We start from the raw sequence: 21,454 nt of genomic DNA, 5'->3' as shown, positions 1-21,454 counted from the left end.
CCAAACGCAACATGGCGCCACCATTGATTCCAGCCAATCTTGTATTCATAAAGTCAAATGGTGCTCCCTCACTTCCGAGCCCCGATGTGTGCCCAAACAGTGGTTTACCCCCACATATGGGGTACCAGCATACTCAGTACAAACTGCGCAACAATTACTGGGGTCCAATTTCTCCTGTTACCCTTGTGAAAATAAAAAAATGCTTGCTTAAACATCATTTTTGAGGAAAGAAAAATTATTTTTTATTTTCACGGCTCTGCGTTGTAAACGTCTGTGAAGCACTTGGGGGTTCAAAGTGCTCACCACACATCTAGATAAGTTCCTTGGGGGGTCTAGTTTCTAAAATGGGGTCACTTGGGGGTTTCTACTGTTTAGGCACACCAGGGGCTCTGCAAACGCAACGTGACGTCCGCAGACCATTCCATCAAAGTCTGCATTTCAAAAGTCACTACTTCCCTTCTGAGCCCCGACGTGTGCCCAAACAGTGGTTTACCCCCACACATGGGGTATCAGCTTACTCAGGAGAAACTGGACAACAACTTTTGTGGTCCAATTTCTCCTGTAACCCTTGGGAAAATAAAAAATTCTGGGCTAAATAATTATTTTTGAGGAAAGATAACATATTTATTATTTTCACGGCTCTGCATTATAAACTTCTGTGAAGCACTTGGGGGTTCAAAGTCCTCACCACACATCTAGATAAGTTCCTTTCGGGGTCTAGTTTCCAAAATGGGGTCACTTGTGGGGGGTTTCTACTGTTTAGCCACATCAGGGGCTCTGCAAACCCAACGTGACGCCCGCAGAGCATTCCATCAAAGTCTGCATTTCAAAACATCACTACTTCACTTCCGAGCCCCGGCATGTGCCCAAACAGTAGTTTACCCCCACATATGGGGTATCAGCGTACTCAGGAGAAACTGGACAACAACTTTTGGGGTAAAATTTCTCCTGTTACCCTTGGGAAAATAAAAAATTGCAGGCTACAAGATCATTTTTGAGAAAATAATTTTTTATTTTTATTTTCATGGCTCTGCGTTATAAACTTCTGTGAAGCACTTGGGGGTTCAAAGTCCTCACCACACATATAGATTAGTTCCTTTGGGGGTCTAGTTTCCAAAATGGGGTCATTTGTGGGGGATCTCCAATGTTTAGGCATACAGGGGCACTCCAAACGTGACATGGTGTCCGCTAATGATTGGAGCTAATTTTCCATTTAAAAAGCCAAATGGCGTGCCTTCCCTTCCGAGCCCTGCCGTGCGCCCAAACAGTGGTTTACCCCCACATATGGGGTATCAGCGTACTCAGGACAAACTGGACTGCAACATTTGGGGTCCAATTTCTCCTATTACCCTTGGCAAAATAGGAAATTCCAGGCTAAAAAATCATTTTTGAGGAAAGAAAAATTATTTTTTATTTTCATGGCTCTGCGTTATAAACTTCTGTGAAGCACCTGGGGGTTTAAAGTGCTCAATATGCATCTAGATAAGTTCCTTGGGGGGTCTAGTTTCCAAAATGGGGTCACTTGTGGGGGAGCTCCAATGTTTAGGCACACAGGGGCTCTTGAAACGCGACATGGTGTCCACTAACAATTGGAGCTAATTTTCCATTCAAAAAGTCAAATGGCACGCCTTCCCTTCCGAGCCCTGCAGTGTGCCCAAACAGTGGTTTACCCCCACATATGAGGTATCGGCGTACTCGGGAGAAATTACCCAACAAATTTTTTATGATCCATTTTATCCTATTGCCCATGTGAAAATGAAAAAATTGAGGCAAAAATAATTTTTTTGTGAAAAAAAAGTACTTTTTCATTTTTACAGATCAATTTGTGAAGCACCTGAGGGTTTAAAGTGCTCACTATGCATCTAGATAAGTTCCTTGGGGGGTCTGGTTTCCAAAATGGGGTCACTTGTGGGGGAGCTCCAATGTTTAGGCACACAGGGGCTCTCCAAACGCGACATGGTGTCCGCTAACGATGGAAATAATTTTTCATTCAAAAAGTCAAATGGCGCTCCTTCCCTTCCGAGCCTTACCATGTGCCCAAACAGTGGTTTACCCCCACATGTGAGGTATTGGTGTACTCAGGAGAAATTGCCCAACAAATTTTAGGATCCATTTTATCCTGTTGTCCATGTGAAAATGAAAAAATTGAGGCTAAAAGAATTTTTTTTGTGAAAAAAAAGTACTTTTTCATTTTTACAGATCAATTTGTGAAGCACCTGGGGGTTCAAAGTGCTCACTCTGCATCTAGATACGTTCCTTGGGGCGTCTAGTTTCCAAAATGGGGTCACTTGTGGGGGAGCTCCAATTTTTAGGCACACGGGGGCTCTCCAAACGTGACACGGTGTCCGCTAAAAAGTAGAGCCAATTTTTCATTCAAAAAGTCAAATGGCGCTCCTTCCCTTCCAAGCCCTGCCGTGCGCCCAAACAGTGGTTTACCCCCACATATGAGGTTTCAGTGTACTCAGGACAAATTGGACAACAACTTTCGTTGTTCAGTTTCTCCTTTTACCATTGGGAAAATAAAAAAATTGTTGCTAAAAGATAATTTTTGTGACTAAAAAGTTAAATGTTCATTTTTTCCTTCCATGTTGCTTCTGCTGCTGTGAAGTACCTGAAGGGTTCATAAACTTCTTGAATGTGGTTTTGAGTACCTTGAGGGGTGCAGTTTTTAGAATGGTGTCACTTTTGGGTATTTTCAGCCATATAGACCCCTCAAACTGACTTCAAATGTGAGGTGGTCCCTAAAAAAAATGGTTTTGTAAATTTCGTTGTAAAAATGAGAAATCGCTGGTCAAATTTTAACCCTTATAACTTCCTAGCAAAAAAAAATGTTGTTTCCAAAAGTGTTCTGATGTAAAGTATACATGTGGGAAATGTTATTTATTAACTATTTTGTGTCACATAACTCTCTGGTTTAACAGAATAAAAATTAAAAATGTGAAAATTGCGAAATTTTCAAAATTTTCGCCAAATTTCCGTTTTTATCACAAATAAACGCAGAATTTATTGACCTAAATTTACCACTAACATGAAGCCCAATATGTCACGAAAAAACAATCTCAGAACCGCTAGGATCCGTTGAAGCGTTCCTGAGTTATTACCTCATAAAGGGACACTGGTCAGAATTGCAAAAAACGGCAAGGTCTTTAAGGTCAAAATAGGCTGGGTCATGAAGGGGTTAAGGGCATGCATGGAATACCTTTTATATATGTCTGATCTCCACGATATCGGGATCACTAATTAGATTATTCGATATTTATTTTTGGCAATTATGCCGAGATTCTAGTGCCATGGGTGGATTGATTCGCCATAATGCATTACATTTATTCTTTTTTGTGTTACTGTGGAACGTATATAAGTATTTTGTTAAACTCATTTTCTAGGCAACTTTTCATATTTGGATATATTTTCTGTAATGATTGTTTGATGTAATCTCCCCTTCATAGAATATATAGCTTCGGTTTAACTGTATATCATATTATATCTTTTGAAATATTCATGACTGACAGGTATATTAACTTATTGTCTGTCATATTAGTCAGTTGCCATGACAACTTCAAAGACACATTACTCTTGTTGTATATTCAGGAACTCCTTTACCCTTTCAGGTATAACAACATAGATTAAGGCGCGTGCGCTGCATCGGCCTAGTGTCGGGGTGATCCTGGACGCATTGACGTGGTGATGGGGAGTGATGACGGGGAGTGATGACGTAAGTCCTCCTCACCATCATTCGCGTCATGCGCCGGGCCGCCTCCTCATGGGGAGGGGCATCACACACGACAGCGCGCTGATTCGCCGCCTTCTAATAAACATTCAGGTACAGACGCCCTTCGCGCGTGCGCTCTACTGACCCGATGTTGGAGCGAGCCGGGACGCGTCGCCTTGGGGATGGGGGGGGGGGGGTGATGACGTATGTCCTCCTTCCCATCATTCGCGTCGCGCGCCGAGCCACCTCCTCACGGGGCGGGACTTCACACACAATTGTGCGCCGATTGGCCCTCACTTTCCCTTACATATACCCCTGACCCCTACATTTTAACCACGCCTCCTGACGAAGCCATAGGCGGTGAAACGCGCGTCGAGGCCAGCGCGTCTCACGGACACAGTAGCACATAAGGAACACCATGTCCCAAGGTATGCTATTATGGTCCGTTGCCTTGCTCTAGAACTTTAGACAGAAATGACTGCCAGTTTATAACTATCGTTATTGCTGTATTACATTGGGTCATTATTAAGACACTAGAGATCCTTCACAGTGGGATAACATCTGGATTTCAGCTCTTTTTACCCCAGCTGATGGTGTTAATCTAATTATATAATGGCATGTTTCCAATTGGAGATTACTATTTGGTCTAATATCCTGGATACTATGTGCGGCTGTGCCCATTGAGACACGTTAATGTTATTTTTTCACCTTTTGGCACCACATACTGTCATCTCTATGGTGTCAATAATCCTTTAGCTGTACTTTACCAATTTATACCCCTTTTTGTATTCCTGTCTCATTTTTGATACATGTTTAATAAAAGTATGCTGTTTCATTATAATAACCCCTCTTTGCTTTCTTTGGGAATCCTTGGTATAGATTTCTTATATTTATAGTGTCGTGCACTGTTACTGCATAGTGTAATTATTACATGGACCCAAATTTAGTTTTGCTCTTGCTGAGCACTCTTTCGGTACACATGATTGGCCTAAGGGGTTAAATTCCGTTTTGGCCACAGAAATCTCTTTGTAGGTTGTAAGCTGTGCAATTTCGCCAAGCGGCCACCCTGAGAACAGTTCCTAGGAGGATAGCTCAACAATAGTGATGAGCAAACGTGCTGGGGGGATAAGGTTATCTGAACATGCTCGCGTGCTAACCGAGTGTCTTCGGCGTGCTTGAAAAATATGTTTCAGTCCCCGCGGCTGCATGTCTCCTCCTAACAGGAAATCCCTGCATGTGTTGCAGCTGTCTAACAGCCACGAGGCATGCAGGTGCGGAGACTTGAACATATTATTTAAGCACATCGAAGTCACTCAGCACCCGAGCATGCTCCGATAACACCTTCTCCACACACATTCACTCATCACTAGTCATCAATGATAAAGTAGCGGACAACCTCTTTAACGCAATGTAACGACAACTACCTATAAACACTTACTTTATTCACACGTGTACCAAAACCAGGAGTGTCTCCAAGACATAGGTGTCAATCTTTCAATTATAGTTTTTACCTATATGTAGCAATCCTGGTTAGGGAATACAAACACCCTTATAGAGAACCTTTGTTGAAACTGGTAACTGATCTACCAGCAGTATATTACAGAGCGGGAGGAGCTGACCAGATTTATATGAATTTTTGTACAGAAATGTTTCACTAAAACGTGCATTTTATTCATTGAAACCCTTGAAGTGTGCATACGAGTCCTGTGGGCAGTCCTATTCGGTGAATGCCAGTCTTCCCTGTATGACTGTATGCATGAGTCCAGCAGGCAGTCCTATTCGGTGAATGCCAGTCTTCCCTGTATGACTGCATGCATGAGTCCAGCAGGCAGTCCTATTCGGTGAATGCCAGTCTTCCCTGTATGACTGCATTCATGAGTCCAGCAGGCAGTCCTATTCGGTGAATGCCAGTCTTCCCTGTATGACTGTATGCATGAGTCCAGCGGGCAGTCCTATTCAGTGAATGCCAGTCTCCCTTGTATAACCGTATGCATGAGTCCAGTGGGCAGTCCTATTCGGTGAATATATCGTATCTGCTGCTCAACCCACCAGCCCAGTTGGGAGCAGCATAGGCTACTATTTAGTTTTAGGTTTATAAGTATCATAACTACCATTTTATTTACATACTTCCTATTTTTAATATTCTCTGCTCTAATTTAATCATTTTTCTGCTTTTTCATACAACTTCCCTATTAGGTCACAGTCACGCATATATTGCAACCGTTGCAGCTCACAGCTATCTTCTCTGATCTCCCACTTATGTGTACTTCGATGGGGACAGGGAGGCAACATACTGGTAGCGATTTATCTCCCAGGGTTCATCTGACATCTGTCACACTTTTCCCCAATGCTGTGCATGTATCAACTTGGCCCCATTCACAGTCTTTTAAGACAGCACCAGGTTAAGAGCTGCAACCTTGTAATCAGTCCCAGCAGCCTGGCACTGATCTATCCAAGCTATACACCAAATCCTACTATACTGAGAAACTCCCTTCAGCGCAACTCAAATATGTTCTCCGGATGTCATATAGGGCACAACTGCACCAGGCACTGTATACCATACTCTGCATCATATTACTCGGCGCTGGCTTCCAGCTTCAATCACAGGCATCCATTACTAAAAGGAAACACATATAACTAAGCCAAATTCAAAGAGTTCATAAGGTTTTCCCACTGGCTTCGTAACACGCAGCGAGAGGAATTCTGGGTGCGGTTAGCACCATCTTAAGCCACTTGGAAGGACAAACCGGGGTGGAGACGGCTGCAGAATCTCACTGGAGTACCCGGTCATCATCAGATTGTAGAAAAGTCAGCATTATAACAAAAAAATTACCAAACAACAGTACAAAGTGCGGGATCAAACATGTGAAGTCACTGATAACCGCACATCACAGCTCTCCGGCACTTGTCTGCTGCATCCTGGACCGTTACACAACACTCACCAGTCTGATTGATCTCTATTCTCGCTCCATTGGTTATTTTATCCATCAGTCTGATGAAACTTGCCTCAAAGTCTGCAATAAGGAAAATGCTAGTTAGATATACAGTAGAAAATGAAACAAAAACAAAACTACTCAACCATGAAAAATGGCCATGAGAGGGAAACGTGTATAAGTCATAGGGAACGCAGTAATACACACAAATCCGAACACAGGCGATACCTCTCCTAAAAGTGCGGCTACTGATTGATAAACTTTTTAAGGGCTCATTCAGATGTCTGGTTTGTGTTACGGAAAACAATTATAATAAATAAAACATTTTCCTCGAATGAGAAAAAAAAATGAAAATGCTCAGATGTAATGAACTGATAAAGACTTGATGAAAATAAAAACATCAGTTATTTCCCTAGAAAACTGATGGGAAAAATTGACACACTGACGAAATTCTCATCAATTTGGTCAAAAATATTGATGAAACTCAGCTCATTTTTCACACTCGAGAAATATCACAGGCGTGTGAAGCAGCTTCGAGCGATCTACTACACCAACAATGCATCCCTTTCATTTCTCAGGATTTGGATGGGCTCTAGATGGCGAATCCCCCGGGATCATAAAGTGATTGCATATTCTACCTAGCAAACCTTTTAAAGGGAACCTGACAAATCTAAACCTAGGAAAGCAGCCAGTGGGTTGAGGGGCGATTTATGAAACCTAAATGATGTGATCAGTTCCCTTCAAGGTCCAGATGCAGGAAAATAGCTTGTGAAATGCAAAAGATAAGGTGTTGGAATAAGCCCAAGTAAAGGTACTGTCACACTAGACGATATCGCTAGCGATCCGTGACGTTGCAGCGTCCTCGCTAGCGATATCGTCCAGTGTGACAGGCAGCAGCGATCAGGATCCTGCTGGGAGATCGCTGGTCGGGGAAGAAAGTCCAGAACTTTATTTCGTCGCTGGACACCGATTCAGCGATGTCTTCGCTGGTAACCAGGGTAAACATCGGGTAACTAAGCGCAGGGCCGCGCTTAATAACCCGATGTTTACCCTGGTTACCATCCTAAAAGTAAAAAAACAAACACTACATACTTACCTACCGCTGTCTGTCCTCCAGCGCTGTGCTCTGCTCTCCTCCTGCACTGGCTGTGAGCGTCGGTCAGCCGGAATGCAGAGCGGTGACGTCACCGCTCTGCTTTCTGGCTGCCCGGCGCTCACAGCCAGACCAGAGAAGCAGAGCGCCGAGGACAGACGGCTGTAGGTAAGTATGTAGCGTTTGTTTTTTTACTTTTTACTGCCCTGCGCTTAGTTACCCGATGTTTACCCTGGTTACCGGGGACCTCGGGATCGTTGGTCGCTGGAGAGCTGTCTGTGTGACAGCTCTCCAGCGACCAAACAGCGACGCTGCAGCGATCCGGATCGTTGTCGGTATCGCTGCAGCGTCGCTATGTGTGACGGTACCTTAAGGCACTGTTCACACTGCGTTTATACAACATGTCCAGGAGTTTTGCCTGAATTCTCAGAAAATGGAATTTGACCAAAACCCCAAATGAGCGATAGTCTGCAATGAGTTCAGATGGACAATACTTGGGCTTTTTTCTGGCAATGTCTGGCAAAATAATGTAGCACTGTGAAGGGCTCTGCGTGACTCTTTTTAAGATTCAGACAGGACCCCATGACGCAGTGTGAACATGGCCTAAAAATGATGGAGGTGGATATTGGCAGACAAACGTTTGATGTGACTAAGTATATTACTGTAATAGACTTTCCCCATGAGGCAATGTCACTGACTGCTAATGGCACTAATGGCATGATTGTGGCTCAAATGTCGTCTCATCCACCATGTACATGTACCGGATATGACAGCGGAGTCTCCCGTCACTGAGCGGGTATAACAGTATGATTGATATTCAGGCATTCTCGCCTGCACTAGTAAAGGTACCTTCACACTGAGCAACTTTACAACGAGAACGACAACGATCAGTGACGTTGCAGCGTCCTGGATAGCGATCTCGTTGTGTTTGACACGCAGCAGCGATCAGGATCCCGCTGTGCCATCGCTGGTCCGAGCTAGAAGTCCGGAACTTTATTTGGTCGTCAGGTCGGCGTGTATCGTCGTGTTTGACAGCAAAAGCAACGATGCCAGCAATGTTTTACATGGAGCCAACAACCAGCTACAACGAGAAGTGAGTCGCCGTTACGTCACTGGATCGCTCCTGCATCGTTCTGGAGTTGCTGTGTTTGACGTCTCTACAGCGACCTAAACAGCGACGCTCCAGCGATCGGCTTGTTGTCTATATCGCTGCAGCGTCGCTGAGTGTGACGGTACCTTAAGAAATGCTAGATATAAGCCTGGATCACAGGCGAAGAACGTCTAGCAAGCCGAGCTGGAGATATGCGAGGGGATATCGCTGCCTCCATGATCAGTGCTGACTCACTACTCTATAGCTCAGGTCTACACCTCAGGAGTGATCACTCGCTAATGTGCGGCTGGCGTCTGTCGCCTTCTTATCAACCGAGGGAGAGTCTGACTGGACACAGTCAGCCTGTGCCTAGCCTCACATGGCTGATACCAGAGAACAGCAGCCAGACACTACAGGGTGAGAACACCTCAAGCTATAGACTTTACTACAGCATTCCCACAGTCAGCCTGTGCCTAGCCACACATGGCTGATACCAGAGAACAGCAGCCAGACACTACAGGGTGAGAACACCTCAAGCTATAGACTTTACTACAGCATTCCCACGGTCAGCTTGTGCCTAGCCACACATGGCTGATGCCAGAGAACAACAGCCAGATGCTACAGGGTGAGAAAACCTCTAGCTATAGACTTTACTACAGCATTCCCACAGTCAGCCTGTGCCTAGCCACACATGGCTGATACCAGAGAACAACAACCAGACACTACAGGGTGAGAAAACCTCTAGCTATAGACTTTTGTTGTGAATTCTGCTTTTGGGCTCCCTCCTGTGGTTGTAGATGGTAATGCAGTTGTGCCTGGACTGCAGGATTGGACAGGTGTATCTGCTAATTGCAAGGCTGACTGGGGTATTTAGATTTGCTGGACTCTTTAGTCCCTGCCAGTTGTCAATGTTTCTTGTGAAGTGTTGGATCACTTTCTGGCTTCTCCTGCTCGCTGCCATTTCAGCAAAGATAAGTGTTTGGTTTTTGTTTCTGTGGCACACTGCCGGTGTGCTTGTTTCAGTTTTATTCCTGCTCTGATTGTAGGATTCACTGGAGTTGCAGATATACGCTCCTGCATCTTTTAGTAGATGCAGGAAGTTTTGGTATATTCTGCTGTGGATGTTTTGAAGGGTGTTTTACTGACCGCACAGAACTCTGTCCTATCCTGTCCTATCTAGCTAGAGTGGCCTCCTGTGCTAATCCTGTTTTTCTGCCTGTGTATGTTTTTTCCTCTCCGACTCACCGCCAATATTTGTGGGGGGCTGTCTATCCTTTGGGGATTTTCTCTGAGGCAAGATAGTATTCCTATTTCCATCTTTAGGGGTATTTAGTTCTCCGGCTGTGACGAGGTGTCTAGATGTGTTAGGTACACTTCACGGCTACTTCTAGTTGCGGTGTTAAGTTCAGGATTGCGGTCAGTACAGTGGCCACTTTCTCCAGTGAAAGTTCTCATGCAGTTCCTAGGTCACCGGATCATAACAGACTTTACTACAGCATTCCCACAGTCAGCCTGTGCCTAGCCACACATGGCTGATACCAGAGAACAGCAGCCAGACACTACAGGGTGAGAACACCTCTAGCTATAGACTTTACTACAGCATTCCCAGTCTGCCTGTGCCTAGCCACACATGGCTGATACCAGAGAACAACAACCAGACACTACAGGGTGAGAACACCTCTAGCTATAGACTTTACTACAGCATTCCCACAGCCTGTGCCTAGCCACACATGGCTGATACCAGAGAACAGCAGCCAGACACTACAGGGTGAGAACACCTCTAGCTATAGACTTTACTACAGCATTCCCACAGCCTGTGCCTAGCCACACATGGCTGATACCAGAGAACAGCAGCCAGACACTACAGGGTGAGAACACCTCTAGCTATAGACTTTACTACAGCATTCCCACAGTCAGCATGTGCCTAGCCACACATGGCTGATACCAGAGAACAGCAGCCAGACACTACAGGGAGAGAACACCTCTAGCTATAGACTTTACTACAGCATTCCCACAGCCTGTGCCTAGCCTCACATGGCTGATACCAGAGAACAACAACCAGACACTACAGGGTGAGAACACCTCTAGCTATAGACTTTACTACAGCATTCCCACAGCCTGTGCCTAGCCTCACATGGCTGATACCAGAGAACAGCAGCCAGACACTACAGGGTGAGAACACCTCTAGCTATAGACTTTACTACAGCATTCCCAGTCAGCTTGTGCCTAGCCACACATGGCTGATACCAGAGAACAGCAGCCAGACACTACAGGGTGAGAACACCTCTAGCTATAGACTTTACTACAGCATTCCCACAGCCTGTGCCTAGCCACACATGGCTGATACCAGAGAACAGCAGCCAGACACTACAGAGTGAGAACACCTCTAGCTATAGACTTTACTACAGCATTCCCACAGTCAGCCTGTGCCTAGCCACACATGGCTGATACCAGAGAACAGCAGCCAGACACTACAGGGAGAGAACACCTCTAGCTATAGACTTTACTACAGCATTCCCACAGCCTGTGCCTAGCCTCACATGGCTGATACCAGAGAACAGCAGCCAGACACTACAGGGTGAGAACACCTCTAGCTATAGACTTTACTACAGCATTCCCAGTCAGCTTGTGCCTAGCCTCACATGGCTGATACCAGAGAACAACAACCAGACACTACAGGGTGAGAACACCTCTAGCTATAGACTTTACTACAGCATTCCCACAGTCAGCCTGTGCCTAGCCACACATGGCTGATACCAGAGAACAGCAGCCAGACACTACAGGGTGAGAACACCTCTAGCTATAGACTTTACTACAGCATTCCCAGTCAGCTTGTGCCTAGCCACACATGGCTGATACCAGAGAACAACAACCAGACACTACAGGGTGAGAACACCTCTAGCTATAGACTTTACTACAGCATTCCCACAGCCTGTGCCTAGCCACACATGGCTGATACCAAAGAACAGCAGCCAGACACTACAGGGTGAGAACACCTCTAGCTATAGACTTTACTACAGCATTCCCACAGCTTGTGCCTAGCCACACATGGCTGATACCAGAGAACAGCAGCCAGACACTACAGGGTGAGAACACCTCTAGCTATAGACTTTACTACAGCATTCCCACAGTCAGCCTGTGCCTAGCCTCACATGGCTGATACCAGAGAACAACAACCAGACACTACAGGGCGAGAACACCTCTAGCTATAGACTTTACTACAGCATTCCCACAGCCTGTGCCTAGCCACACATGGCTGATACCAGAGAACAACAACCAGACACTACAGGGTGAGAACACCTCTAGCTATAGACTTTACTACAGCATTCCCACAGCTTGTGCCTAGCCACACATGGCTGATACCAGAGAACAGCAGCCAGACACTACAGGGTGAGAACACCTCTAGCTATAGACTTTACTACAGCATTCCCACAGCCTGTGCCTAGCCACACATGGCTGATACCAGAGAACAACAACCAGACACTACAGGGTGAGAACACCTCTAGCTATAGACTTTACTACAGCATTCCCACAGCTTGTGCCTAGCCACACATGGCTGATACCAGAGAACAGCAGCCAGACACTACAGGGTGAGAACACCTCTAGCTATAGACTTTACTACAGCATTCCCACAGCCTGTGCCTAGCCACACATGGCTGATACCAGAGAACAACAACCAGACACTACAGGGTGAGAACACCTCTAGCTATAGACTTTACTACAGCATTCCCACAGCTTGTGCCTAGCCACACATGGCTGATACCAGAGAACAACAACCAGACACTACAGGGTGAGAACACCTCTAGCTATAGACTTTACTACAGCATTCCCACAGTCAGCCTGTGCCTAGCCACACATGGCTGATACCAGAGAACAACAACCAGACACTACAGGGTGAGAACACCTCTAGCTATAGACTTTACTACAGCATTCCCACAGCCTGTGCCTAGCCACACATGGCTGATACCAGAGAACAACAACCAGACACTACAGGGTGAGAACACCTCTAGCTATAGACTTTACTACAGCATTCCCACAGCTTGTGCCTAGCCACACATGGCTGATACCAGAGAACAGCAGCCAGACACTACAGGGTGAGAACACCTCTAGCTATAGACTTTACTACAGCATTCCCACAGCTTGTGCCTAGCCACACATGGCTGATACCAGAGAACAGCAGCCAGACACTACAGGGTGAGAACACCTCTAGCTATAGACTTTACTACAGCATTCCCACAGCCTGTGCCTAGCCACACATGGCTGATACCAGAGAACAACAACCAGACACTACAGGGTGAGAACACCTCTAGCTATAGACTTTACTACAGCATTCCCACAGCCTGTGCCTAGCCACACATGGCTGATACCAGAGAACAACAACCAGACACTACAGGGTGAGAACACCTCTAGCTATAGACTTTACTACAGCATTCCCACAGTCAGCTTGTGCCTAGCCACACATGGCTGATACCAGAGAACAACAACCAGACACTACAGGGTGAGAACACCTCTAGCTATAGACTTTACTACAGCATTCCCACAGCCTGTGCCTAGCCACACATGGCTGATACCAGAGAACAACAACCAGACACTACAGGGTGAGAACACCTCTAGCTATAGACTTTACTACAGCATTCCCACAGCCTGTGCCTAGCCACACATGGCTGATACCAGAGAACAACAACCAGACACTACAGGGTGAGAACACCTCTAGCTATAGACTTTACTACAGCATTCCCAGTCAGCTTGTGCCTAGCCACACATGGCTGATACCAGAGAACAGCAACCAGACACTACAGGGTGAGAACACCTCTAGCTATAGACTTTACTACAGCATTCCCAGTCAGCTTGTGCCTAGCCACACATGGCTGATACCAGAGAACAACAACCAGATACTACAGGGTGAGAACACCTCTAGCTATAGACTTTACTACAGCATTCCCACAGCCTGTGCCTAGCCACACATGGCTGATACCAGAGAACAACAACCAGACACTACAGGGTGAGAACACCTCTAGCTATAGACTTTACTACAGCATTCCCAGTCAGCTTGTGCCTAGCCACACATGGCTGATACCAGAGAACAACAACCAGATACTACAGGGTGAGAACACCTCTAGCTATAGACTTTACTACAGCATTCCCACAGCCTGTGCCTAGCCACACATGGCTGATACCAGAGAACAACAACCAGACACTACAGGGTGAGAACACCTCTAGCTATAGACTTTACTACAGCATTCCCACAGTCAGCTTGTGCCTAGCCACACATGGCTGATACCAGAGAACAACAACCAGACACTACAGGGTGAGAACACCTCTAGCTATAGACTTTACTACAGCATTCCCACAGCCTGTGCCTAGCCACACATGGCTGATACCAGAGAACAACAACCAGACACTACAGGGTGAGAACACCTCTAGCTATAGACTTTACTACAGCATTCCCACAGCCTGTGTCTAGCCACACATGGCTGATACCAGAGAACAACAACCAGACACTACAGGGTGAGAACACCTCTAGCTATAGACTTTACTACAGCATTCCCAGTCAGCTTGTGCCTAGCCACACATGGCTGATACCAGAGAACAACAACCAGATACTACAGGGTGAGAACACCTCTAGCTATAGACTTTACTACAGCATTCCCAGTCAGCTTGTGCCTAGCCACACATGGCTGATACCAGAGAACAACAACCAGACACTACAGGGTGAGAACACCTCTAGCTATAGACTTTACTACAGCATTCCCACAGCCTGTGCCTAGCCACACATGGCTGATACCAGAGAACAACAACCAGACACTACAGGGTGAGAACACCTCTAGCTATAGACTTTACTACAGCATTCCCAGTCAGCTTGTGCCTAGCCTCACATGGCTGATACCAGAGAACAACAACCAGACACTACAGGGTGAGAACACCTCTAGCTATAGACTTTACTACAGCATTCCCACAGCCTGTGCCTAGCCACACATGGCTGATACCAGAGAACAACAACCAGATACTACAGGGTGAGAACACCTCTAGCTATAGACTTTACTACAGCATTCCCAGTCAGCTTGTGCCTAGCCACACATGGCTGATACCAGAGAACAACAACCAGACACTACAGGGTGAGAACACCTCTAGCTATAGACTTTACTACAGCATTCCCACAGCCTGTGCCTAGCCACACATGGCTGATACCAGAGAACAACAACCAGACACTACAGGGTGAGAACACCTCTAGCTATAGACTTTACTACAGCATTCCCAGTCAGCTTGTGCCTAGCCTCACATGGCTGATACCAGAGAACAACAACCAGACACTACAGGGTGAGAACACCTCTAGCTATAGACTTTACTACAGCATTCCCACAGCCTGTGCCTAGCCACACATGGCTGATACCAGAGAACAGCAGCCAGACACTACAGGGTGAGAACACCTCTAGCTATAGACTTTACTACAGCATTCCCACAGCTTGTGCCTAGCCACACATGGCTGATACCAGAGAACAACAACCAGACACTACAGGGTGAGAACACCTCTAGCTATAGACTTTACTACAGCATTCCCACAGTCAGCTTGTGCCTAGCCACACATGGCTGATACCAGAGAACAACAACCAGACACTACAGGGTGAGAACACCTCTAGCTATAGACTTTACTACAGCATTCCCACAGCTTGTGCCTAGCCACACATGGCTGATACCAGAGAACAACAACCAGACACTACAGGGTGAGAACACCTCTAGCTATAGACTTTACTACAGCATTCCCACAGCTTGTGCCTAGCCACACATGGCTGATACCAGAGAACAACAACCAGACACTACAGGGTGAGAACACCTCTAGCTATAGACTTTACTACAGCATTCCCACAGCCTGTGCCTAGCCACACATGGCTGATACCAGAGAACAGCAGCCAGACACTACAGGGTGAGAACACCTCTAGCTATAGACTTTACTACAGCATTCCCAGTCAGCTTGTGCCTAGCCACACATGGCTGATACCAGAGAACAACAACCAGACACTACAGGGTGAGAACACCTCTAGCTATAGACTTTACTACAGCATTCCCACAGCCTGTGCCTAGCCACACATGGCTGATACCAAAGAACAGCAGCCAGACACTACAGGGTGAGAACACCTCTAGCTATAGACTTTACTACAGCATTCCCACAGCTTGTGCCTAGCCACACATGGCTGATACCAGAGAACAGCAGCCAGACACTACAGGGTGAGAACACCTCTAGCTATAGACTTTACTACAGCATTCCCACAGTCAGCCTGTGCCTAGCCTCACATGGCTGATACCAGAGAACAACAACCAGACACTACAGGGTGAGAACACCTCTAGCTATAGACTTTACTACAGCATTCCCACAGCCTGTGCCTAGCCACACATGGCTGATACCAGAGAACAACAACCAGACACTACAGGGTGAGAACACCTCTAGCTATAGACTTTACTACAGCATTCCCACAGCTTGTGCCTAGCCACACATGGCTGATACCAGAGAACAGCAGCCAGACACTACAGGGTGAGAACACCTCTAGCTATAGACTTTACTACAGCATTCCCACAGCCTGTGCCTAGCCACACATGGCTGATACCAGAGAACAACAACCAGACACTACAGGGTGAGAACACCTCTAGCTATAGACTTTACTACAGCATTCCCACAGCTTGTGCCTAGCCACACATGGCTGATACCAGAGAACAGCAGCCAGACACTACAGGGTGAGAACACCTCTAGCTATAGACTTTACTACAGCATTCCCACAGCCTGTGCCTAGCCACACATGGCTGATACCAGAGAACAACAACCAGACACTACAGGGTGAGAACACCTCTAGCTATAGACTTTACTACAGCATTCCCACAGCTTGTGCCTAGCCACACATGGCTGATACCAGAGAACAACAACCAGACACTACAGGGTGAGAACACCTCTAGCTATAGACTTTACTACAGCATTCCCACAGCCTGTGCCTAGCCACACATGGCTGATACCAAAGAACAGCAGCCAGACACTACAGGGTGAGAACACCTCTAGCTATAGACTTTACTACAGCATTCCCACAGCTTGTGCCTAGCCACACATGGCTGATACCAGAGAACAGCAGCCAGACACTACAGGGTGAGAACACCTCTAGCTATAGACTTTACTACAGCATTCCCACAGTCAGCCTGTGCCTAGCCTCACATGGCTGATACCAGAGAACAACAACCAGACACTACAGGGTGAGAACACCTCTAGCTATAGACTTTACTACAGCATTCCCACAGCCTGTGCCTAGCCACACATGGCTGATACCAGAGAACAACAACCAGACACTACAGGGTGAGAACACCTCTAGCTATAGACTTTACTACAGCATTCCCACAGCTTGTGCCTAGCCACACATGGCTGATACCAGAGAACAGCAGCCAGACACTACAGGGTGAGAACACCTCTAGCTATAGACTTTACTACAGCATTCCCACAGCCTGTGCCTAGCCACACATGGCTGATACCAGAGAACAACAACCAGACACTACAGGGTGAGAACACCTCTAGCTATAGACTTTACTACAGCATTCCCACAGCTTGTGCCTAGCCACACATGGCTGATACCAGAGAACAGCAGCCAGACACTACAGGGTGAGAACACCTCTAGCTATAGACTTTACTACAGCATTCCCACAGCCTGTGCCTAGCCACACATGGCTGATACCAGAGAACAACAACCAGACACTACAGGGTGAGAACACCTCTAGCTATAGACTTTACTACAGCATTCCCACAGCTTGTGCCTAGCCACACATGGCTGATACCAGAGAACAACAACCAGACACTACAGGGTGAGAACACCTCTAGCTATAGACTTTACTACAGCATTCCCACAGCTTGTGCCTAGCCACACATGGCTGATACCAGAGAACAGCAGCCAGACACTACAGGGTGAGAACACCTCCAGCTATAGACTTTACTACAGCATTCCCACAGTCAGCCTGTGCCTAGCCTCACATGGCTGATACCAGAGAACAACAACCAGACACTACAGGGTGAGAACACCTCTAGCTATAGACTTTACTACAGCATTCCCACAGCTTGTGCCTAGCCACACATGGCTGATACCAGAGAACAACAGCCAGACACTACAGGGTGAGAACACCTCTAGCTATAGACTTTACTACAGCATTCCCACAGTCAGCCTGTGCCTAGCCACACATGGCTGATACCAGAGAACAACAACCAGACACTACAGGGTGAGAACACCTCTAGCTATAGACTTTACTACAGCATTCCCACAGTCAGCCTGTGCCTAGCCACACATGGCTGATACCAGAGAACAGCAGATGGCAGCTGTAAACTGCAGGCTGATCCACAACTCTAGTTATGGCGGGTACTCATATGGCAGAGGAATCCCCATCTCGTCAGCATCACATGGCTGATACCAGGGAACAACAGATACCAGGCATGTCTTAAAGGGATGAGGCTTGCGGTGTAACCTATTAGCGGGGGACCAGACCCAGGCGGCACCTTACCCCTTATTCCCGGGCTCTCGTCCTTCACCCGGATGCCCTGGATTCTCACCGGCCTCCCGCTCAGGGTGGACAGCACCAGCCGCTGCCTGAAGAAGTTGCAGCCCTCGAAGCGCAGGCAGTGCCCCTCAGCCGCCATGCCGCCTCCGCCTGGACGAGGTGCAGCAGCCACAGCAGCACACGTGGTTTGGAACGGGAAGTCGGATGGAGGAGCGCAGAGACTGAGGTCACAGGTCATGTGAAAGGGGTGGAGCGAACACGCTACACAAACAGAAGGGGTTTTTTGTTCTTATAAAAACTTTATTTACAACTGCTTGACAGACAACATTTTTAAGTCGTCACATTCCCAGCCCGGCCATTCCTCCTGTACACAACGAGGCTGAAGTTGGTTTCTTATTCGGACTCGTCACAACCTCTGGAGCAGCACAAATATACCCCAGACCAGACCCCCAAATAATTCAGACCGTAAGAGGAGTGAAATATGGACTTGTGCTGTCCAGACCCCACTGGTCACGATCAGTGTTTGGTGCGCTTTTTACCTCAGGAGTTCGAAGCCAAAGCCAGGAGAGGAACAACCACAGGAAACGTATAAGGCCGTGTGCACACGTTGCGTCGCTAAAAAAAACGCATACATTATGCATCCCATCATTTAGAATGCATTATGCAAATTTTTGTCCACATGATGCATTTTCTTTCCGCGAAAAAAAAACCGCATCGCGGTAAAAAACGCAGCATGTTCATTAATTTTGCGGATTTTTAGCGTTTTTCCCGCTATTTAATGCATTGGGAAGCTCCTGAAAGAAACGCGTCAAAAACGCATGTGGATTTCTTGCAGAAAATGTCCGGTTTTGCTCAGGAAATTTCTGCAAGAAATCCTGAACGTGTGCACATAGCCTAAGGGTATGTGCACACGTTCTGGATTATTCGCGGATTTTTTGTGTTTTTTCGGCGGTATTCCACGGCAAAAATGCATGAAAAACGCATACATTATGCATCCCATCATTTCCAGTGCATTCCGCAATTTTTGTGCATGTTGCAGATTTTTCCGCAAAAAAAAACACATGCGGAAAAATACGCAGCATGTTGTAACAACTCTGCTGGCATCACTACATGGCCTTCCATCCCTCCCACACCATCTTACTCACTGCTCCATATCATGTTGTGTTCTGTCTGTTGAAAGCTCCATATTCTGTGCCTCTGCTCTCTGATTGCTTCCTGGCTGTGTGTATAGAGGGCCGGCGCCTGAACTCTCTGGTTCTTATGGAATCAAGGTGCACCTGTCTAATCTGTTCCTGACCAATTACCAAGAGGCCTCCAGTATTTAGGGCAGCTCCACCCTGTGGACTGTGCCTGTGCAATGTGTTAACTCAGTTAGTCTTTTGCTTCTGAGTTGCCAGACCTTGCTCTGTGTTCCTCCTTCTCAGGAGGTTCTACTCCTAGCTTTGCCTTGATCTTGTCAATCTGCCCTCCAGGAGGCTGTATATACTGGTCTCAGTGTTTCTGTTCTAGCCTTACCTTGATCTTGTTGTCTGCCCTGCAGGAGGCAGAATATCCTGGTTCCTGTGTCTTTGTTCTTGTACCTTGTCTGAACTTTGTCCTACTTCTGTCTCCCTGTCTGTGGCTTCTTTCCCTGCTGTGTCTTTCCTTGTGTCCTCTCTGTTTGCTTATGCTCCACAGTATTGCGGCTCTTGTGACTTTGCCTGTGCTCTGCTCTCTTCCAGCTTTACCTCTGTTCCGCACTCCTGCGGTTCTGCTCCGTTCTACTCTGATTTCCCATCACTTCATATGATAGGAATTAAGAGGCAAATGACAAAATACATAGAATAAAAAATATTATTTATTAACAATAATTAAAAATATTCAATAGCAGAAAAATTCTAACATAAAAACAAACGCTAGGAACAACACACAGCAGAATCATAACGTATGCAAATGAGGCATAATACGCCCCCCTTGTTGAGGAAGCCGGTAGGCGAAACGGCGCTGTCGGGGTCGCTGTGGAACACACTCAGCTGGATCATTTGACTTTGTAAGTTTACAGCTACATCATTTGGCACTACGAGCCTGTCATTGTATTTTCATTGTCACAGGTGCAGCACTTTGCATTTAGCAGACAGCTGTTATATCTAGTATTCCCCAGTATTTGGGAGGTTATTTAGCCTATTATCTAGGGGACATTCAGCTGTGTTAGTTATTTTCTTAGAGCTTAGTTGCTGTTGTTACTAATTTGGGAGTAAAGTACTTTTTAGTCTCTATGGGGATTATATTTAGCAGTTCCTGCTGTTTTCCCATTTAGAGCATAGGTTTTTTCTTCCATTTCACATATGCATATATGGCAATATAAGGCCATCTCGTATTATGCCTCATTTGCATACGTTATGATTCTGCTGTGTGTTGTTCCTAGCGTTTGTTTTTATGTTAGAATTTTTCTGCTATTGAATATTTTTAATTATTGTTAATAAATAATATTTTTTATTCTATGTATTTTGTCATTTGCCTCTTAATTCCTATCATATGAAGTGATGGGAAATTGGTTTAGAGATGAATTACTGGAGGTGTGCTTTACACTATTTATGGACATATGATATGATCCGTTCTACTCTGCTCTGCTCCTGTTGCTGCAGGAATCTTTTGCTACAGCTCCTCTCCGCATTCTTTGCGGTTCCGCTCTGTTTAGCTTCTGTTGCTGCTCTCTCTTGCTGCTCTACCGCCCCTATCTACAGCCTTGCGGTTCTCTTCCTGTGTGGACAGGTCCCAATCTGTTCCTTCATACTCCTTTCCTTCCGGCTTGTTTCTGTACCTGCAACTCCTGTGTGAACAGGTCCCAACCTGTTCCTTCATACTTCATATCCGTACCTACGCCTCCTGTGTGAACAGGTCCCTACCTGTTCCTTCATACATCACACCAACCTGCCCTATGTCTCTGCCGTTCCTGCCAGCCCTGTCTCTGCCGTTCCTGCCAGCCCTGTATCTGCCGTTCCTGCCAGCCCTGTGTCTCTGCCGTTCCTGCCAGCCCTGTGTCTCTGCCGTTCCTGCCAGCCGTGTCTCTGCCGTTCCTGCCAGCCCTGTGTCTCTGCCGTTCCTGCCAGCCCTGTCTCTGCCGTTCCTGCCAG

At 46.5% G+C, this 21,454-nt stretch overlaps 1 protein-coding gene across 1 annotated transcript in view; it reads right to left on the bottom strand.

The window, feature by feature from the left end:
* The window catches only part of RCL1 (RNA terminal phosphate cyclase like 1), a 60,867-nt gene extending 42,306 nt beyond the window's left edge, over positions 1–18,561 (bottom strand). The window contains exons 1-2 of the mRNA XM_069764243.1: positions 18,345–18,561; positions 6,652–6,723 (exon numbers count right to left, since the gene is read on the bottom strand). Of these exons, the coding sequence (XP_069620344.1) occupies positions 6,652–6,723; positions 18,345–18,480 (208 nt within the window). The 5' untranslated portion in view covers positions 18,481–18,561. The remainder of the gene's footprint in view (positions 1–6,651; positions 6,724–18,344) is intronic.
* Between the last annotated feature and the right edge of the window lie 2,893 nt (positions 18,562–21,454).

The sequence above is a fragment of the Ranitomeya imitator genome, chromosome 1, assembly GCF_032444005.1.
Source record: "Ranitomeya imitator isolate aRanImi1 chromosome 1, aRanImi1.pri, whole genome shotgun sequence".
In the NCBI taxonomy this organism is placed as follows: Eukaryota; Metazoa; Chordata; class Amphibia; order Anura; family Dendrobatidae; genus Ranitomeya; species Ranitomeya imitator.
Note: the sequence above shows the minus strand (reverse complement) of the source record. Positions and strands in the feature narration are given on the sequence as shown.